Here is a 20403-nt window from a genome sequence, read left to right as displayed (position 1 = left end):
TCCTTTCTATCCATTCAAATGACATTTCTCCAAGACCAAGCCTCTCAAAAGCTCACTTTTTAAAATCAAATCTTCCCCAACTTCCCCAAACCTCCCATGACTTACTGTGTAACTGGGCCTGCACCTGTGAAGGAGATACACCACTCAGTATATGCCGGGCTTTGTGTACATTAGCTCAGTTTATCTCCAACACTCTGGGGAAGACTATTACTGTCACCGTTTGCAGGATAATGAAACCGAGACCGTGCAGGTCATAACCGGCACAAGGTCAAATGAAGCAGGTGTGAGGGCTGGACTGGAGGGCCCTGGCTGTCCCTGCGGCCTGGGCTCTTGACCATCATGCGCCCCTGCGCGTCCCGCCCCGGCCCCTCCGTCTCCGTTGAGCTCGGCACACACTTGTGGAGGATGATGAGGTTTCCTGTTAGGAAGCCATGCCTTCAGTGCAGCAGCTGCCGTCAAACAGCCCCCAAGATAACCTGTGAGCTCTGAATTTGTGCAACCAGAATGTGTGTATAGTCCCTTAAAATAACCTTCCCTTTCATGCCTGTAGGGAATAATCAGATTCAACACATAGCCACTTATTTCATTTTTTTTTTAAGTTCCAATTAACAGAAAAAAAAAATCCTTAGCAGTCAACTGCATATTATGATATTCCAAAAACGTTTTAATTACCTAAGTTTGCCTAGTCATAACATACTTAATGCTTTTTACTCTTAAATCAAGCTAAATATGGAATGTAGTCCTGGGAAAAATGAGAGATTGATTGCAAACCATTTTAATATCCTCATGAATCTTTTTATGGAAATAAAAACAATTTCAGCGAAGCTCTGAGACCTTGTTCGTGAGTGAAAGGACTCCAGGGATGAGGCCCCAGATTCAAGCATCCTTAGAAAATGAATTCAGAAGCAAGAAGCCAAGCACCAAAGAAGCTCCATGTGAAAGTAAGTCTTGTGAAGACACCTTGATGGTGATGCCTAATTGACCATCCAGTCTTTCTCTCTTAAGAACTTACAGAGCAAACCAAAGTCTTTCTAGTTTGCTTAGAGGCAAAACTAAAGGTTCAGATCTCTAATTCCCAGTGTGAACTCTCTCAACATGTTGAACTGGATAAAGTTCATTTCAATTCTCTGAAAGTTAAGGGTCATGTTATGAATCCATTTAGATTATATATTCAAAACAGAAGGAAAACTAAGCAAGCTCTCTTTGATTACCAAATATGCCCATGGAATAAAATTATCAGTCATTTCAGCCAAAGGAAAGTCTTTTCTTCCATACTTTTTGATGGCAGTTCATTACATTTTACCCCCAGGCTACTCTGTACTTTCTTTGCCAAAATCCATTACATGCTACACTTTTATAATATGATTGGTGGAAAACAGGTAAATGTATTGCATTTTAGATATTTCTCCTAAGGGTTTAAACATGGTTTACACTGACATACTCACTCACTCACAAATCAGCTGCCTAGAAGAACACAGTTCTGAGGGAGGGAAAGGCCTTGCGGGTGTGTATTATAACAGATCTGAGACCCAAGCCGAGTGCCAGTGACTACGTGCATGACACACTGGCAACCAACCACAATCTAAGTCTTCAAAGCAGCGGCTGATGTCAGAAAACGAGGGCTCCAAAGTCTATAATTACAGCTCCAAAGACAAGCGAAACTAAACCGGTGAGTGTCACTCACTGATCATCGCTGCAAGACAGGCATTTTTTGGTGCCGGTAAAGTATCAAATTACTATAACTCAGGGGGGTTTTTGGCTTGTATCATATTCTATCTTCTAATCCAAGCTTAATGATAAAAGCTAAAGTAGCATATTTGGTAACACTTAAAGTTTCAGTTTAATGAAAGATGATTACACTACAATAAAAAATGAATCCCTACCTCTTTTACCTGTTCCTCCAGAAAAATGTTATTTTCTACAAACAAAAGAATATTTTAGAAATCATGAAATGCTCTTAAAGGGCATTTCATTAAATTATGGTCACTATGAAAAGGGTTTCTTATTTAACCTTTTATGAGGCAAAGCATGATGTCTCATTAGAAATCTCTGAAATTTCTCTGATCTTTTGGAGATTTTAAAGCTCATGAACACAAGATTTCTTTTAGTTCAATATTTCTAGGAACCTTTTTGAATATGATGTCTGAACAATAATGAAAATAAAACCACAGTGTTTTTAATAGCTTAAATGATGTTAAGGAGAGACTTTAAACTGTATTGCTTATTATTTTCAGAATCTGGAGCGAACACAAATAGAGAAGTTAAATACCAAATCAAGAACAAACCAGAAGCCAGGCTGAACCCAGGCCTCCCAAATCAGTTTGTGTCAAAATCAATAATGACCACATAGTTTATGTAATTTGGGAAGTGTTGCTTGACTTTTGTCCTTGACTTTGTTTTCTGATAAAGCTTAATTTCGGCAAAAGTTACTTTATGAAGAGAAGAATCAAAGAGTAACAAAAAAAGATTTTGAGGAATTTAAATATATTTTTTTCAGGTTTGCATTACCTTAGGTTTTTAAAAGAATGTTTCAAGTAAACAGAATTTGAAAGGTTTAATATAACAGATATTCAGTAAGACAATCCATAATATTAACTCATTTTCTGTTTCTTTACTCTTGTTGTTGAGAGATAAGACAATCTTTTGTATGATTAAATGGTTTAGTAAACTAATAGTTACAATATATAATCATAAAATATTAATAGTTTCCTTCCCTTCAGCCCCCATTTGTTCTTGGATCCTGAACTTGGTACTAAAAACAAGCTGTAGTCATTAATACTCATTCAAATAACTGTATTCTCAATTTAAAAGGGGAAATTCGTCTACGTCAGAAAACAGATCCATAAGTTAAATTCAAGAATAGATATTTCTGTTATCTTAAGAAATTTTAAGCCAAAGTCGGTTTACAAAAGCATGGCAGTCGGCTGAAGTCTTCGTAGCACCAAACATCAGGTCGGTCTGTCTGCGCATTCTGATCCGTTACTCAGAAGCTCAGCTTACACGGAGTCCTGCACGAGGCTCAAGTCGAGAAGCGTTTCCCAGTACAGACACTTGAGCGCCACATAACCAAGGGCTCTTCAGGTATCGGGAATACCTGGAGAGGAAAGCTCCCTGAAGATTTCACATCTCAGTCACAGGCCTGGGTGAGTGAGTCAGTTAAAACCCATGAAGACAGGATCCAGACCACCTGTGCCCTCCTGCGGCAGTGTATGAAACAAGGATAGACAGAAATAGATAACAGAGGCCACCAGGAAAAGGCTCCAGCTCCACAACTGGGCTTTTTCTTTTTTTTTTCCAGGACAGAAATACGTTGAGAGGGTCTCAAATACAAACATGGGAGGGTGTACAGATTGAAAGAAAGCGCTTCAGGTGATATAGTATCTCCATTTCTCCACAGTCTTGCTGGGGGGAAAATGCTCTAGGCTTGAAACCGTAAAAAGAAAGATGGATCTGACTTTAAATAGTTACATATGCTGGTTTCAGGTTCAGTCCAAGCAAGTACAGTAAAGCTCATCTGAGAATCACTTTAAAATCACATTTTATCTAACTTATCTGTCATTTCACACAAATTTCTGAAGCTTCCTGCTTTCAAGCTGCAAAAATCTAACATCAGCTCAATTTATCCCACCCACTGAGACATCTAGGGGCAATATGAGCTCTTTTTATTTTTTAATTATTATTTTTGTTATGCTAATACTCTAAGTGCCCAGTTCAAAACAACCTCTATTTCTTAACTGACTAATCAGAGCCAGCCTTGCCACCTTGGAGAGCAGGGAAGGCGGGTGGGGAGCTGGTGACATCTCTTGCCCTGCTCCTGCCTAAGGGCCCATTAGCCCCTGGGCCTTTCTGACCTCTCAGTGGGGGACAGGAGGGGAGGAGAGGCGGAAAGACAAGCTACTTAGTTTTGAGGAGTGCCTATCTGTTGGGCTAAGCAAACAGGCCAAGGTGGAGCATAATAACTTCCAAGCTGGCTGCTGAAGCAAGACAGCAAGCTAAGCTACAGCCACAGAAGTGGAAGAGGGCCCTTGAGTTCAGAGAAACCGCCCTTTGATACGAGACCCAGATCCTGTGGACAAACGAAGAAAACTCAGAAGCTGCACTGGTGAACAAATGCAATTAAACAAAAGCAAAAGCAGTTAAGCAGACACAGCTGCTGGAACATGAAGCTAGACTTTTCTGACGAGCTGCTTCAGCATTTACTCTGAGACACGTTGTTGCTTAGCCGCTCTGTCGTGTCTGACTCTGCGACCCCATGGGCTGTAGCCCGCCAGGCTCCTCTGGCCATGGGATTTCCCAGGCAAGAATACCACAGTGGGTTGCCATTTCCTTCTCCAGGGGATCTTCCCAACCCAGGGATCACACCTGCCTCTCCTGTATTTACCACTGAGCCAGCATGGAAGCCCACTCCGAGACATTGCCTGTTTCTCAAAATAACTGATGACAAGCAACAGTAAACCACGCTTGACCAAGCAGGTCTGGACCGAGGCTGCACCGTGCTGGATTCCAGACAGAACCTCCCCATCAAAAAACAGTCATTTTACGCAAATTTAAAAGTAGACAGGCACACCTTCTGTGTGATCATGCTACTTTATATCCGTAAGATGAAACCTGTGGCTATAGCTGAAGATGGAATTTTAGGGCTCTCACAAATGCTAAACAATGGCCTATGCAAGGGTACAAAACGAAGGCCAAACACAGTGCTTCTGACTTAAAATCTTTCAAAGATTATTTCAAAACTACAGACTTTCTTGTAGTTTCAAAGTGTTTGCAGATAATTGCAAAAGACACCAAGTTAGTGTCTAGTATGATTTTCCCTGCCATCTAGAAGAACTTTTACTTTTTAATTCAACATATGAATCATGGGTTACCCTGAAAATATATCACATAAGAAGTCACATAATGAAGTCTGTTCATATCTGAAATTCTACTGGGTACTTGGAGTATTACCAAAACAAAAATAATAATTAAAACATAAATACCCAGACCTTAGATTGCCTCTAGATGTCTCAGTGCGTGGGATAAACTTGAGCTGACGTTAGACTTTTGCATTGATGAGATTTTAAGTTAAAAAAAAAGTTAAAAACAAAGTCAAACACTGAAATCTGAAAACTGAACTTAGCTAAATAAGAAATTCCCTGAACACAGTAGGCTTTTGTTATTGTTCAGTTGTGAATTCGTGTCTGACTCTTTTGCAGCCCATGGGCTGTAGCCCGCCAGGCTCCTCTGTCCATGGCGTCTCCCAGGCAAGAGTACCGGAGGAGGTCGTCATTTTCTTCAGAGGATCTTCCCAAATCCGGGATGGATCCCGCATCTCCTGCATTGACAGGCAGATTCTTTACTGCTGAGCCACCACAGAAGCCCAGAGTAGCCTTTGCTTCCCCATAATACCCAAAAAGTAAACAGTGCCTGCGCATATATTTTATTACTTGTTTTGAAACACTTTTTGTCTACCTGTCTACAGATTCAGGGAAAGAATATTTTCCTTTTCTAATTTTTTCATCTTAGCTTACAGCAACAAAACATTTAAAGTGGCATTTTTATGAGGTCTTTTACTAAAAGATTTGATACAATAGTAAATGGTCTGGTTACTAGGATTAAAAGTGTGGTTGGAAAGGTACTCCATGCTAAAAACAGTGAATTAAAAATCAACCAACCTAACTATACAATTCTGAGACTGGGAACCATAGGTCCATTCAAATCATATGGAAAAACCAGTGCTACTGGTCACAGTTCAGTTTCCAAACAGATCAAAGGCCTACTTCTTACCACTTGATTAACAAAGAAGCTACTTCAATACTGTGCTAAAAGTAATAAACTGTCTGATTTTATATGCTGCAAGCTAATGAGTTGTAAACAAACAGAATGAGCGTAGAATATTTTTCTTCTAAAGTTAAAGTCTAATAATGTTAACTATGGCAATAACTTCTGTATTTGAGGCAGGTTGTGTGTATGTGAGAGAGAGAAAGGTAGTCAGTGATCCATTCATTGAAAGCCACATTTGATATAATTTCTATTTCTTAAAATAAAAAATACTATACTGTTTTTAGATCTGATAAAAGAGCTCACAACTTATGACAAATACTGCAATAAGAAAGAAAAAGTTAAAGTGAAGTTGCTCAGTCGTGTCTGACTCTTTGTGACCCCATGGACTGTAGCCCGCCAGGTTTCTCTGTCCATGGTATTCTCCAGCCAAGAATACTGGAGTGGGTTGCCATTTCCTTCTCCAGGGATCAAACCCAGGTCTCCCGCACTGCAAACAGACACTTTACCCTCTGAGCCACCAGGGAACCCCCTAGAACAAGAAGATATACAGAAGAAAAAAAAACACGTATATGTAGGGAGTTAAGTGTTTGACCATTTTTGATTATTGAAGGGAAAATACCAGCATTTAAAGTCATATGATGAGTATGAGGTCAAGTTTAGACAGATGATTGTGTCATCTTCAAAAACCAATTGCTAAATTATTAAAACTGACACAAGAAAAGCAAGAATTCAAGAATCAGTATACATGTTTCACAACTGCATTTCTCTGTTTTCTTACCATGTATGTTGTACAGTCGAACTCTGTGGGTAACATGTTCAAAAAAGCAAGTCACATCTGAATAAAACCTTCCACGCTGCACTCTGACAAAGGGTGGTGTTGTGTAAACGTAAGGCTGAGGAGGAAATAACATTTTTAAGAAAAATGTTTTGGCTTTTAATTTTTCCAAGGGATGTTTATTATAGTTTCCAAATTGGCAAATACATATCATGTGATATTGGTAATATTAAGTGAAAACCAAACCTTATAAGGTATCAGACTATGCACATGCTATAAGAATTGAATATACGGTTTTACATTAGACAAAAACTGCTGAAAATAGAAAATAAAAATGTTACAACTTGATTGGTTTAGAAGATCTACAAACATTTCTCCCTGCCATAAAAATTTCTAATTAAAATTTTTCTATATGGTTCCTATGTTATCTATGAGAAAGAGCAATACTTTTACAGCAGTGACGTTTGTTTCCCAGGCAAACATTATAACCACGGTCTCCTAATGTTCAGGGTTTGCAGCATGTGGCTGGAAGGACCACAGGGACTCATCTCAAACAACCTGGAAGCAGGCTTCAGAACACGGCTCAATCCCAGCCAGGCTCACTGCTCTATAAAGCACACTGCCCTGTTACTTCAAAGAACTAAGCGGATATGAAGCCAACTTACAAACCTGGAAAAACTATGGCAACCACTGGTTTACTTTTCATTATTTAGAATCTAGAATCAAGAAACTATGGGAATAAAACTTATAACTTATACATAGGTAAAGAAATGAAATCTAAAGCACTTATGAAGAATTTTAAGTATTACACATCTTAGAAGGCTCAACAGCAGCATGCAAAGCTAGTCTGCAATGCAGCACAAGATTTTCAGTACTGTGTAATTTTCTTCCATATTTACCTCTTTGGTTAAGGAAAAATATTCTGAATTTACTATAATGCTTTACAGTTAACAAAGCTCTTGTACCTAATCACCACACAGCTAGAAAGCGTGGAGGAGGGTGGGAACTAGGATGGGGATGTCTGGGTCCCCACCTTTTCCCGGCACACCCAGCTGTCTCTTTCCCTGGTGTTCTTTTATTTCTTCTTTGTAAACATACGATGATTCTCTTTTTCCTACTATCTAATATTAGAGTTATTTAAACATAAAATAATTTTTTAAAATAGTAATTACAACTGTCTGTGTTTAATATTCTATAGCATAGTTATTTTTTTTTTTAAGTCAGTCAAAACAAAATACCTGTGTAATGACAAAAGCTGTTAAGTGAGAAAACACTGATGTAGCTTATATTTAGGATCCACTGCTCATCCTGAAATGTCTACTATGATCTATAGCTTACCTTTAATTCCTCAATAATTAAAAAAAACAGAAACAACAAATAACTAGAATTCTGAGCATGACCTAAACAATCCCTTAACATCTATATTTGATTTTGGTTAGCAGGCTTTTCTAGAGCAAAAGTAACTTTTTTAGGAGACAGGACCCTAGGCAACAAAACACAGAATATTTAATTTATCTTAAAGTGGAGAAAGTTGGTGTAAGTGTAAAAGCAAAGGAAGAAACTCTAAAGAAAAAAATACAAAATTGACTACACAAAAATTAAGAACGAATATAACAGAAAAATAAAATAACAAACTCAGTGATACACTGAGGACATATTTTTCAATAAATAGGAAAAAGGATTAATTTTATAATATATAAAAAAATCTTTACAGATCCACAAGTCATATCAGTAGACAAATGGCCAAGAACTTAAATAGGACACTCACAAAAGAAATATGAAAGATAAATAAAAGCATTATACAGTTCAACCTTACTAATAATCACAAAAATCATAACAGTAAAATATTTTTCATCTGTTATTATAGGTTAAGTATGTAATGTGGCTAATTCTCAGAGTTTAAGAGTAGTATGCTAGATAGCTACTTTCAAAAACACACTGCTGGAATGAATATGTATCTTTCTAGAGAGGCAAGGAAGATAAGTAGTATCTATATGTCAAAAGCCTTAAAAGGCTCCAGACACACAAAATGACTCTTCTAGAAAATTATTCTCAGGAAATAATTAGCACTGTACAAAGAAAGCTTATCACAATTTTACAGTAATAAAGTATTGGGAGAAAATGTAAAATGTACATATGCAACAACAGGAAATTCTTTACTTCCACATATATATATAATACACACACACTTTTTTACTGTGAGGACACTTAAGTTCTACTCTTTTAGCAAATATCAATAATCCAACACAGTGCTATCAGCTAGTCACCATGTAACGCATCAGACTCTCAGATCGCGTTCACCCTACAGCTGAAGTTCTAAATCACAGAAGTGTGTATTAAAATGTGTTTTCCAAGAGCATATGAGATTGTGAGCACTGTCACAATGAAACCCAAGACATATTCACATGCTGCTACTGCTAAGTTGCTTCAGTCGTGTCCGACTCTGTGCGACCCCATAGACGGAAGCCCACCAGGCTCCCCCGTCCCTGGGATTCTCCAGGCAAGAACACTGGAGTGGGTTGCCATGATACACACAGAATAAAATATGGTAAAAATACAACATTGGCAAAGGTTTTCATGGGCTTGTAGAACAGCTGGCCGGTGGAGGCAATGGCAACCCACTCCAGTACTCTTGCCTGGCAAATCCCAGGGACGGGGGAGCCTGGTGGGCTCCCGTCTATGGGGTTGCACAGAGTTGGACACGACTGAAGCGACTTAGCAGCAGCAGCAGCAGCAGAATAGCCAGCAAATATTATTCTTCAGTTTTCTGCATTAAATGTGCAGTCAGGATAGAACACTTTCTTTGTTTGTTTTTTAAAGTGCTAAATGTTAAGAAGAAAAATGGCTCAGTGGTCAATCTATCTTTCCCACACGGCTAGGAATTTTGTGTTTGTATCTCTGCCATGCCACAGAGGTACGTAACAACTCAGCAGCACCCTAATCCCAAATCAAATCTAGCTTCTTTCCATACAGAGCACTTGTCCCCTGTAGCATCCTTACTGAATTTCAACACTGAGAAATTACTGTTCACCTAACACTCAACTAGAAATTGCTAAGTGTCAATAATGATATATGAGTGGAGCTAATTCATCTATTCCTAATAGATGACCATAACATTGAGATGCATTTAGTATGCTCCTCACTACTCTCTCAGTAAGTGCTTAGTCACTGCTACGAGCATCAGCTCTTACCTTGGCCTCCCCGTCGGGTAAGAAGAGGTAGGCACCACTTTTATCCTTTTTACTTGTGGTTCCATACCATGAAAACTGTACTTTCACTTCAAGACTTTTACCATCTCCTTTATTTAGCATTTCCTAAGGATAAAAAAAAAATTTTTTTAGTATAAGTTAGTATTAAGACATAAACTTACTGTGTCTAGCTACATGCATATGTCTATTTTTAAAAAATTACCTTGTGATAGATTTATAAGTGATTAACATTCAGCCTGTAATATTCACAATTCTTGGATGAACACTCCAAATTTTATACTTAAAACCTCAGGACTGAAAACTTCCACAACAGAACAAAAAGAACACATTTCACCAAAGAAGAAAGACATATACAAATTAAGACATTAGACCAGTACTTCTCAAACTTTCTGTAGTAAAGGAGTGAATTTATTTTTATTTCCACTATGCATGAAGCAGCATTTTGGTGAAGTACAATGAAAGTGAATTAATTAAAAAAAAATTAAAGTGATATGCCAAATATAAACTCATTTTTTCTTATTAGATTTAATAGGCATAAATCTACTCAGTCTAATTACTTTCAAAGTTTCCATAAACATTTCTAAATAGCCACCAATTGCATACTCATCTTGTGGACTAGTAACAACCAGTCCCCGGGGCGGCACCTCACAGACCACACCTGTGAGCAGCGGTGGGCGCTGCGGACCACAAGGGGACGGTACACGCAGCTCTCCATCCTTTCCTCCAGAACACCTGTGTCCCCTTTTCCACTTTACATAGGTAATCTACATATGTTATAATAAAAGTGACCTGCCTTCTGTAAATTTCAGAACTACTTGGAACATACCTCCATAAGCCCAGAGTGACCAAAGCGCAGCCTAATAAAGGAGTTCTCTAGAGTTATAGCTTCTTGAGCACTTTTTATATTATTCATGTTAAAAATTCCTTCATTTGCTATATTACCATTATATAGGTCATATTTGGCTAAATGTGGATTTGAACTTGATGTTTCCAAAATCTTATACACTTTCAGTCCCAGTGGTGGCATCTCTGCTAGAAAAGATATCTTTAAAGATAAAGGAGAGAAGTTATTAAAGAGAAATGCAATCTACTGAAAGGAAACTATATTTCTAGTACAAATAAGCAACTACTATGTTTAAGAAAGAATATAATACTATTCCATGTTTTTATAACTTATGGGTGGAGTATTCACATTTCTATTTATCTAGGGAACCTAGTAAATTCAAGTGGGTAGGACTATCAAAGACATTAAGGCTTTTATTCAATATACGAAATTATGTGACCATCCTCAATTGTCCCACAGTGCTCTTAATGGATGCTCAGATGGGGAAATGCTCCATGATGTAAGGGTTTACCGTGACAGTGATTTTAGGAATCATTGTACAACACTATGGTAATTCAGTACATTCAAAATGAAAAATGATAAATGTAACAATGTAAACATCAAGCATATTAGTTCATCAATACCAGACATCAATGCCTGGGAGGTCCAGCAGATGCTGAACAGGCACGGAGGAGGCACCCACCAAGGGACATGATCCAACCTTTCAGGAGCTTCTGCTCCAATCTCGAGGCGAGGGGTTTCCTGTAAAATCTGATCAAAACCTGTATCATAGTTTCTTTTCTTTCTAAAGGATAATAAATTCGTAAGAGCAGCCAGCAATGCCTTTTAATTCTCTTTTAGAATCCTTAGCTTTTGTCTGTGTCTTCAGAAATACAGTTTATACTCTGAATTTTAGCAGTCCAACATTTCCGGTGACGGGGGGCGCTCAATTTAACACTGCATACTTCAAGACATTTTCCCAAAACACCTAGGACTTGAACCCACACATTTTTTTCATAATTATATCTTAGAAAAGAAGCATCTTATTTATTTAAAAAGTCTTTCTTTATTGGGATATTACTGTAATCTTTGCAATGAAAGTTGGAAGTATCCAGTTATTTAGAAGGAGGTATTTATCTTCTTTTCAATACTTCAGTTCAGTTCAGTCGCTCAGCTGTGTCCGACTCTTTGCGACCCCATGAATCGCAGCACGCCAGGCCTCCCTGTCCATCACCAACTCCCGGAGTTCACTCAGACTCACATCCATCGAGTCAGTGATGCCATCCAGTCATCTCATCCTCTGTCATCCCCTTCTCCTCCTGCCCCCAATTCCTCCCGGCATCAGGGTCTTTTCCAATGAGTCAACTCTGCGCATGAGGTGGCCAAAGTACTGGAGTTTCAGCTTCAGCATCATTCCTTCCAAAGAAATCCCAGTGCTGATCTCCTTCAGAATGGACTGGTTGGATCTCCTTGCAGTCCAAGGGACTCTCAAGAGTCTTCTCCAACACCACACTTCAAAAGCATCAATTCTTCAGCACTCAGCTGTCTTCACAGTCCAATTCTCACATCCATACATGACTACTGGAAAAACCATAGCCTTGACTAGACGGACCTTTGTTGGCAAAGTAATGTCTCTGCTTTTGAATATGCTGTCTAGGTTGGTCATAACTTTTCTTCCAAGGAGTAAGCGTCTTTTAATTTCATGGCTGCAGTCACCATCTGCAGTGATTTTGGAGCCCAAAAAAATAAAGTCTGACACTGTTTCCCCATCTATTTCCCATGAAGTGATGGGACCAGAGGCCATGATCTTCATTTTTTGAATGTTGAGCTTTAAGCCAACTTTTTCACTCTCCACTTTCACTTTCAATACTTACAACTCATTAAATTGAGTTAGGCAAAAAAGTTCAAAATTTTACAAGGAATCAGAAAAGAGTTACAATATACACACTTACAAAAATGAACAATATACATACTCATAGTGCACTAAAAATAACATGTAATATACACACTAACAAAGATGTTAATATTTTGGAAAACAAAGGATCTATTTTCCTTTAGAGTCATTTCACTGGCCAGTGAGGGGGGCTTCCCTGGTGGTCAGCGGTAAAGTATTCACTTGCCAGTTCAGGAGATCTGGGTTCGATTCCTGGGTCGGGAAGATCCCCTGAAGAAGGAAATGACACCCCACTCCAGTGTTCCTGCCTGGAGAGTCCCATGGACAGGAGAATGGCAGTCTACTGTCCATGGGGTCCCAAAAGAGTCAGGCATGACTGTGCAACTTAACAACAGCAACATTACAAACTATACCCTGGCTGTGCCTCCTTCCGCTGCATGGGGTGCACATACCTCGTAGGCTGTCTGTGAGACGGTTGTTGCTGTGTCCCACACTGCACTCATTTGGATTTCCACAGGCTTTCCTGAAGCAGAGGACACTTGTGCTGCGGATGAGCTCACACAGACTGAGACTACAGAGCTTCGAGCTTGTTCTGAAGGGTTATAGACCACGAGATACCTGAAAAGACAGCTGCTTTACTAGTGGGGTCTCAAAACATTTGTCCTTTTTTCACATTATTTGTAAGATTTCAACTCACAGATAAGCATAAAGCCAACCCAAGGAGAAGAATTTTCAGAAACATTCCAGTAAAACTTTCAAAGAACAGGCAATTTTCATCACAACAAACACCACATTGTACAAAGGGCAATGAAACACTGACTTGCTTTCTAAGAGTGAATGTTATACAAACAGAAGACAACGGCAGGACGGTCACCGCTATTTCTATGTCCTAGGGAATGGCTCACGTACATATGGTCTTATTAATCTGAAGTAAGCAGCCCTATACAATACCCTGATCCTTGCCTAATCTGAATACAAAAATACATAAATTGCCTGTTTGCATTTTGAAAGTGAAAGTGAAAGTCGCTCAGTTGTGTCCAACTCTTTGTGACCCCATGGACTATACATACAGTCCATGGAATTCTCCAGGCCAGAATACTGGAGTGGGTATCCTTTCCCTTCTCCAGCCGGGGATCAAACCCAGGTTCCCACATTGCAGGTGGATTCTTTACCAGCTGAGCCACAAGGGAATCCCTTAACATTTGCATTTTAGTCACAATTAATTTCAATTAAAATTCTGACATTCACTTTAGAGGACTAACACACAGTGAAGTATATGGCTGTACATGCAGCCACACGTGTATTTTATAAACAGGGGTCCCTATTATCCCAGAAAGTTGGTCCCAGAAGAAAGATCATTTGAAGCAAATTCACTTAAAATAAGAGGCTGAAATCTTATAATAAATAGTGGTAAAAAAATTGATTGGAACTTAACTAGAAAAGGGAAATAAAGACTATTAAAATAAGTTTAGGCAACATTTGCAAATAAGTGCAGTTCTTAGAATGAAGTGGGGTTTTGGCAAAATTTTTCCAATAACACCTTATATTAGCACACATCCATCAAGTAACATTTAATTTTTACATGATGGTTTTAAACATAACTATATTTGTTAAGAATATTCAAGGTCTTAATCATTTTTCCTACAGTTAGTTCTCTCTCGATTCTTTGATATTTAGATAATTGTCAGCTGAAGCCCTTAACAGCCTTGGTTTCCTCAATAGCATTAGGTCCTCACCGCTTCACGGCTTTGCCTGTGAGCAGAAACGTTCTAGATCACGTCACAGACTTCAGGAATTATGCATTCTTTGTAAGACCTATGATTTTACTTTATAATATATTTACAACATATTATCTTCAAACACAAGAAACAGCATTTCAGAGAGGATACCTGACTAACAATACAACTGATTCATTCGTGAACCCTTTCATGGCATTTCCTGTACTTTCACGTACATTCCTGTACACTCCCGTAACTTCAGGAGCACAGAGTCAGGCAGCCAACCACGCCTCCCTCTAACCCGGTAGGTACTCTAGCAGACAGGGTCCCAGCTACCACTGTCTGCTCAGTGCGTCTCAGAGTCGAGCAGCACGTGTCCTGCACATTTCAGCTGCATTGCAAATGGTTCATTAGGAAATAAATACAGTGACCGAAACGAAAGTGAAGGATAAAGGAAAAGGTGGATGTAGCGTGAAACCCATAAAACGTTGACTCGTACGTTATCAGGAGAAGCACTTTTGATTGACTCAGTATTGTAATATACCAAAGGTAACAACATAAGAACGTCTTTAGCTCCTTTAGACTTGCAGTATACCTCAGGGTGACGAGCTGTAACGTCATTTGCGTTCACTGAGACCCCATGTATATTTGAGAAAAGAGCATCAGAAGCATGCAGTCAAAAACAAGACAAAACAAAGCAAGACTCTAGGTAACGCACTGAAGCCCCGAAGTCCTAGACCAAACCCCACTGTGTCCATGTAGCAAGGAGAGGGAGAGCACCGCCCCTGAGAGGCGCGCTGGGCAGACTCCCCTGAAGGCATCTGCCAGCCCGTGAGTGCCCGCCCACCACCCTCTACCGGAGCTTAGGTTTCCCCGACGGTTCTCCAGCCACGCTCACATCTGGAGAGCCACAAATGCCAGGGGCTTCAGTGTTACCAACTAGACTGCACTACCTCCCTCAGCTGCGCGAGGGCAGGAAGGCGGTCAAGGATCGCTCACGCCCAGCATCAGACGTGCAAAGCAGCGTCCCAGAAACAAGTGGCTTACTACTGAACCCCACACGTCCAGAGGCTCAGCGCCAGTATGAGAAGAGCTCTCTGTAGTCTGTGTTTGTAGGCTGAAGGCTTGGGCCAGCCTCCTAATTCTGTAGAAGTCCTGAGGAAGACCTAGGAATGGAGTCCAGAATTTCCACTGCAAATCTCTGGATGCCCCACTACACAGAGCTGGTCATAAAGGATCTGATAATAAAATACAATGCATCCAACAGAGAGACTTAGGCAGCAAGCATCCAAAACACTGATTCTTTCTGGTAAGAAAGAAAGAGATTCACACTTTCAGCAAATAATAATTTTAACCATATATTTCACTTTGTACGGTAATAAATAGATTTTTATAATATGCTGTGAACTAGGTTCTGTTTCGTTTCGTGTTAGTAGCTAATTAGTATTTGACCATAATGATGTTTCTACTGTACTAAATGATTATGTAATTATCATGCCAGGAATCTATTCAAAAGCAAAGTGTATGGAGTATATAATGAGTATAATGCTGCACTAAGAAAACAATTTTTTCCACATGATTAGAGATTCTCAGCACGTTCAGGAGCATCACAGCACACAGTTGCCTGACACACAAACTCCTATCCATGTATGCTTCAAGCAGAGTACAGAGAAAGCACAATCATACATGAGTTACGCTTCGGGGCAGATAAGTACACCACCACAAATGAAGCAGATTTTCATTGTCACTACTGTGTTCAGTAGTAAGACACTTGTTACACTGTCAGTATCTCCAAACATGAGACTTTTTAAACCTTTCAATTATGAATGCAACCAACAGGTTTCATATTAAACTATCATCAGTTCAGTTCAGTTCAGTCGCTCAGTCTTGTCCAACTCTTTGCAACCCCATGAACTGCAGCATGCCAGGCGTCCCTGTCCATCACCAACTCCCGGAGTTCACTCAGACTCACGTCCATCCAGTCAGTGATGCCATCCAGCTATCTCACCCTCTGTCGTCCCCTTCTCCTCCTGCCCCCAATCTCTCCCAGCATCACAGTCTTTTCCAATGAGTCAGCTCTTCGAATGAGGTGGCCAAAGTACTGGAGTTTCAGCTTTAGCATCATTCCTTCCAAAGAAATCCCAGGGCTGATCTCCTTGCAGTCCAAGGGACTCTCAAAAGTCTTCTCCAACACCACAGTTCAAAAGCATCAATTCTTCAGCGCTCAGCTGTCTTCACAGTCCAACTCTCACATCCATACATGACTACTGGAAAAACCATAGCCTTGACTAGATGGACCTTTGTTGGCAAACTAATATCTCTGCTTTTCAATATGCTCTCTAGGTTGGTCATAACTTTCCTTCCAAGGAGTAAGCGTCTTTTAATTTCATGACTGCAATCACCATCTGCAGTGATTTTGGAGCCCAGAAAAATAAAGTCTGACACTGTTTCCTGTCGGGAGCCGGTGAGGCATTCCACTCGTGACAAAGGTCATGAGGAAGGAGGCTTGGCATACGCAAAGGTGGGATCGAGCCTCAGGAGTCCCCCTGGATATTCCCGAGCATCTACCCCCAAAAAACCAGAGTCTGCCTACTTTATTGCTTTGTGCTCTCACCTCTGACTTTACTGGGGGCTGTCCCCTACCATCATCTCGCTCTCTCTGTCAAAGAGTTAACTTACAGCTCCAATTAATAAAAGTTCCTGGGCAATTAGGAACGTTTAAATCCAAACCCCTCAGATAGCTCTCTAACTCGCCTGACAAGTTTACCCGGACTCCTACAGGTATGCATACAATTGTTTACAGTCTCCCAGCCTCGAGAGGCACGGGAAGCTTAAGATATTTAAATAGCTTAGAGCCTCTCAGAGAGTCAGAAACTGTCAGAATAAACTAGTAAAGGATTTCATTGATGAGCCAATGTTTGTTGCCAAGTTTTCACATCCCCTGAATTGTATCCTTGAATGTGTATTAATTAATATAGTTGGTATGTAGAAAAAATAAGTAGTGGCCTTGGTGTTAGTAACTTAGACCCTTAAGGTAATAAATTCTTTCCTTTGTTGTAACCCATTACACATCCACCCTATAGGAATGCAATTTTATTTTCAGAAGATGGCGCCAAACCTTAAAATAATTACTCTTAGAGAAAATAAGTCTTTGTTGACAAGTCTTCGTCAAGAGTCATAAAATGTTAATAGGCCTTCTGGCCAGAAGATGATGTAAATCACCTAAACCATTTGTATACGATAAATTTGCAGGAAAGAAACCCTGGTTTTTGATAAGGATCAAAAACTGCTGACTTTGCATCCCCTATTATCCTCTATGTGTAACTTAGTGTATAAAAGCCCCTATTGAAAATAAAGCTACGGGCCTTGCTCACCAGAGCTTGGTCTCCCCATGTCATTCTTTCTTTTCACATTCTGGCTGAAGTCTCCATCTGGAGCGCGGAGGTCCTCTGCGACCATTTATTTGCCTGGGCTTCTAAGACCCACTCGAGAAGGTGTCTAAGGTGGGGCACCTTCTGCTATTCGAGAGGGCGCCTGCGGCCTCCGTGGTCAGAGCTAACCTGGCGTCACGGGTTATACTGATTTTCTGTGTAAACCAAGCTACTCAGCCTCTTTTCTCCACTGAATTTTCCTACTGAGCTATCCTCATTCTATTACTCTTTATATCTCTAATTAACATTTGAATAGGTCGCCAACGCCGTCTCCCCTTAGAATACCCTGGATCAGCCGGGGCTGGACCTCAGCAGTTTCCCCATCTATTTCCCATGAAAGTGATGGGACTGGATGCCATGATCTTAGTTTTCTGAATGTTGAGCTTTAAGCCAACTTTTTCACTTTCCTCTTTCACTTTCATCAAGAGACTCTTTAGTTCGTCTTCACTTTCTGCCATAAGGATGGTGTCATCTGCATATCTGAGCTTATTAATATCTCTCCCGGCAATCTTGATTCCAGCTTGTGCTTCTTCCAGCCCAGCGTTTCTCATGATGTACTCTGCATATAAGTTAAATAAGCAGGGTGACAATATACAGCCTTGACGTACTCCTTTTCCTACTTTGAACCAGTCTGTTGTTCCATGTCCAGTTCTAACTGTTGCTTCCTGACCTGCATACAGGTTTCTCAAGAGGCAGGTCAGGTGGTCTGGTATTCCCATCTCTTTCAGAATTTTCCACAGTTTATTGTGATCTACACAGTCAAAGTCTTTGGCATAGTCAATAAAGCAGAGACAGATGTTTTTCTGGAACTCTCTTGCTTTTTCCATGATCCAACGGATGTTGGCAATTTGATCTCTGGTTCCTCTGCCTTTTCTAAAACCAGCTTGAACATCTGGAAGTTCATGGTTCACATATTGCTGAAGCCTGTCTTGGAGAATTTTGAGCATTACTTTACTAGCATGTGAGATGAGTGCAATTGTGTGGTAGTTTGAGCATTCTTTGGCATTGCCTTTCTTTGGGATTGGAATGAAAACTGACCTTTTCCAGTCCTGTGGTCACTGCTGAGTTTTCCAAATTTGGTGGCATATTGAGTGCAGCACTTTCACTTCCAGGATTTCAAATTTGCATCATCTTTCAGGATTTGAAATAGCTCAACTGGAATTCCATCACCTCCACTAACTTTGTTCGTAGTGATGTTTTCTAAGGCCCACTTGACTTCACATTCCAGGATGTCTGGCTCTAGGTGAGTGATCACACCATCGTGATTATCTGGGTTGTGAAGATCTTTTTTGTACAGTTCTTCTGTGTATTCTTGCCACCTCTTCTTAATATCTTCTGCTTCTATTCGAGCCCATCTTTGCATGAAATGTTTCCTTGGTATCTCTAATTTTCTTGAAGAGATCTCTAGTCTTTCCCATTCTGTTGTTTTCCTTTATTTCTTTGCACTGATTGCTGAAGAAGACTTTCTTATCTCTTCTTGCTATTCTTTGGAACTCTGCATTCAGATGCTTATATCTTTCCTTTTTTCCTACTATCATACTCACTTATTAAAAAATAATATTTCATCCACACTGACAAAAGAAAACAGTAATATTCCTGAAAAGGGGGAATAGTTAATTTCTATTTTGCCTCGGAAGAAACTGCATAGGAAACTCAGACCTATTTTCCCCCCAGTCTCTCCTACATTTGCCTTGGCTTCCAATCCGCCTGTCACCAAGCAGCTTCCCAGTCCTTATTATGACACTCAGCCGCCATGACTTGGGGCTACAGGCAATTATCTCATGTCTCTATATACAGAGAACAACCTTCACGTCATGCAGACAGAACACTCATATGTCATCTGCCAATCAAATGAGAGACTATGATCTATCGCGGCTGAGAGAAAACGGGCAGGAGAAACATCTGCTTGTTCATGTCAGATCGGGAATCATTTTATGAAGAACTAGAATTCCACTGTAAATGTGATTCTGTGCTTGAAGATTCTAATGAAGAGGAGTCTATTTAAAAGTCCCTAACTTCTTTTGTAGAAATGATTCGAGTCATGCTAAGGCAACAGTGGTCCTCTGGGTCCTATTTTTTGGCCGATCTAACCAACACCTGCTATAAACCAATGACTAGGGCCAGGCGGACCTCCTCCCAGGACTGGACCCAGGGCAGCACGAAGGAAGAGGCCCCCTGGTGAGAGTGCCACTGGAGGCACCACCCACAGAGCTTTCCTGTACGCCAAGCTCAGTCCAAAGACTTGTGACCTACAAGACATAGCGTTTCATCCGTTACTGCACAGTCAGGAGAGCTGAGGTTCACGAGGTCAGGTATGCTGCAAGATTCCACTGGTTAGAGGGGCCAACGGGCTTAGCACTCAGCCTCACCCCTCACCATCCTAACCACTGGACTCACAGGACATGCTTATAACAACTATTCTGACAAATGGGGTTTCCTGTGGAGATTCCCTTAGCTCCAAATTTACTTGGGAAAAACTCCACAGATGTGAAGACAGATTCTTCACTGATGCCAAAGATCCCCACAGACATTCTCTCTTCAGAAAGCTCAGGATGAACAAAAAGCTATTTACATTTCAGTACATTTGTGAAAGAAAACTTATCAACTAGAACAATGGAATAGAAAATCTTATATACCAAAGAGTATATAAGAGTATATACTTACATGTAAGTATATAAAAGTATATAAGGTCATTTATCTTATGACCTTACTGCATATTCAAACAACAGTCAAAAACATTATTCAAACGATATTAAAAAATATTAAAAAACTAACTATAGTTTTAAAAAA

At 40.0% G+C, this 20403-nt stretch overlaps 1 protein-coding gene across 2 annotated transcripts in view; it reads right to left on the bottom strand.

Moving 5' to 3' along the window:
- MAN2A1 (mannosidase alpha class 2A member 1) overlaps positions 1-20403 on the bottom strand; it is a 214765-nt gene that overhangs the window by 44390 nt on the left and 149972 nt on the right. For both annotated transcript variants that reach the window (XM_005907789.3, XM_070373207.1), the window contains exons 13-16: positions 12917-13082; positions 10574-10792; positions 9730-9852; positions 6542-6656 (exon numbers count right to left, since the gene is read on the bottom strand). In XM_005907789.3, the coding sequence (XP_005907851.2) occupies positions 6542-6656; positions 9730-9852; positions 10574-10792; positions 12917-13082 (623 nt within the window). The remainder of the gene's footprint in view (positions 1-6541; positions 6657-9729; positions 9853-10573; positions 10793-12916; positions 13083-20403) is intronic.

Source organism: Bos mutus, chromosome 7, assembly GCF_027580195.1.
Source record: "Bos mutus isolate GX-2022 chromosome 7, NWIPB_WYAK_1.1, whole genome shotgun sequence".
Lineage (NCBI taxonomy): Eukaryota > Metazoa > Chordata > Mammalia > Artiodactyla > Bovidae > Bos > Bos mutus.
This window is presented reverse-complemented; position numbering and strand designations above follow the sequence as displayed.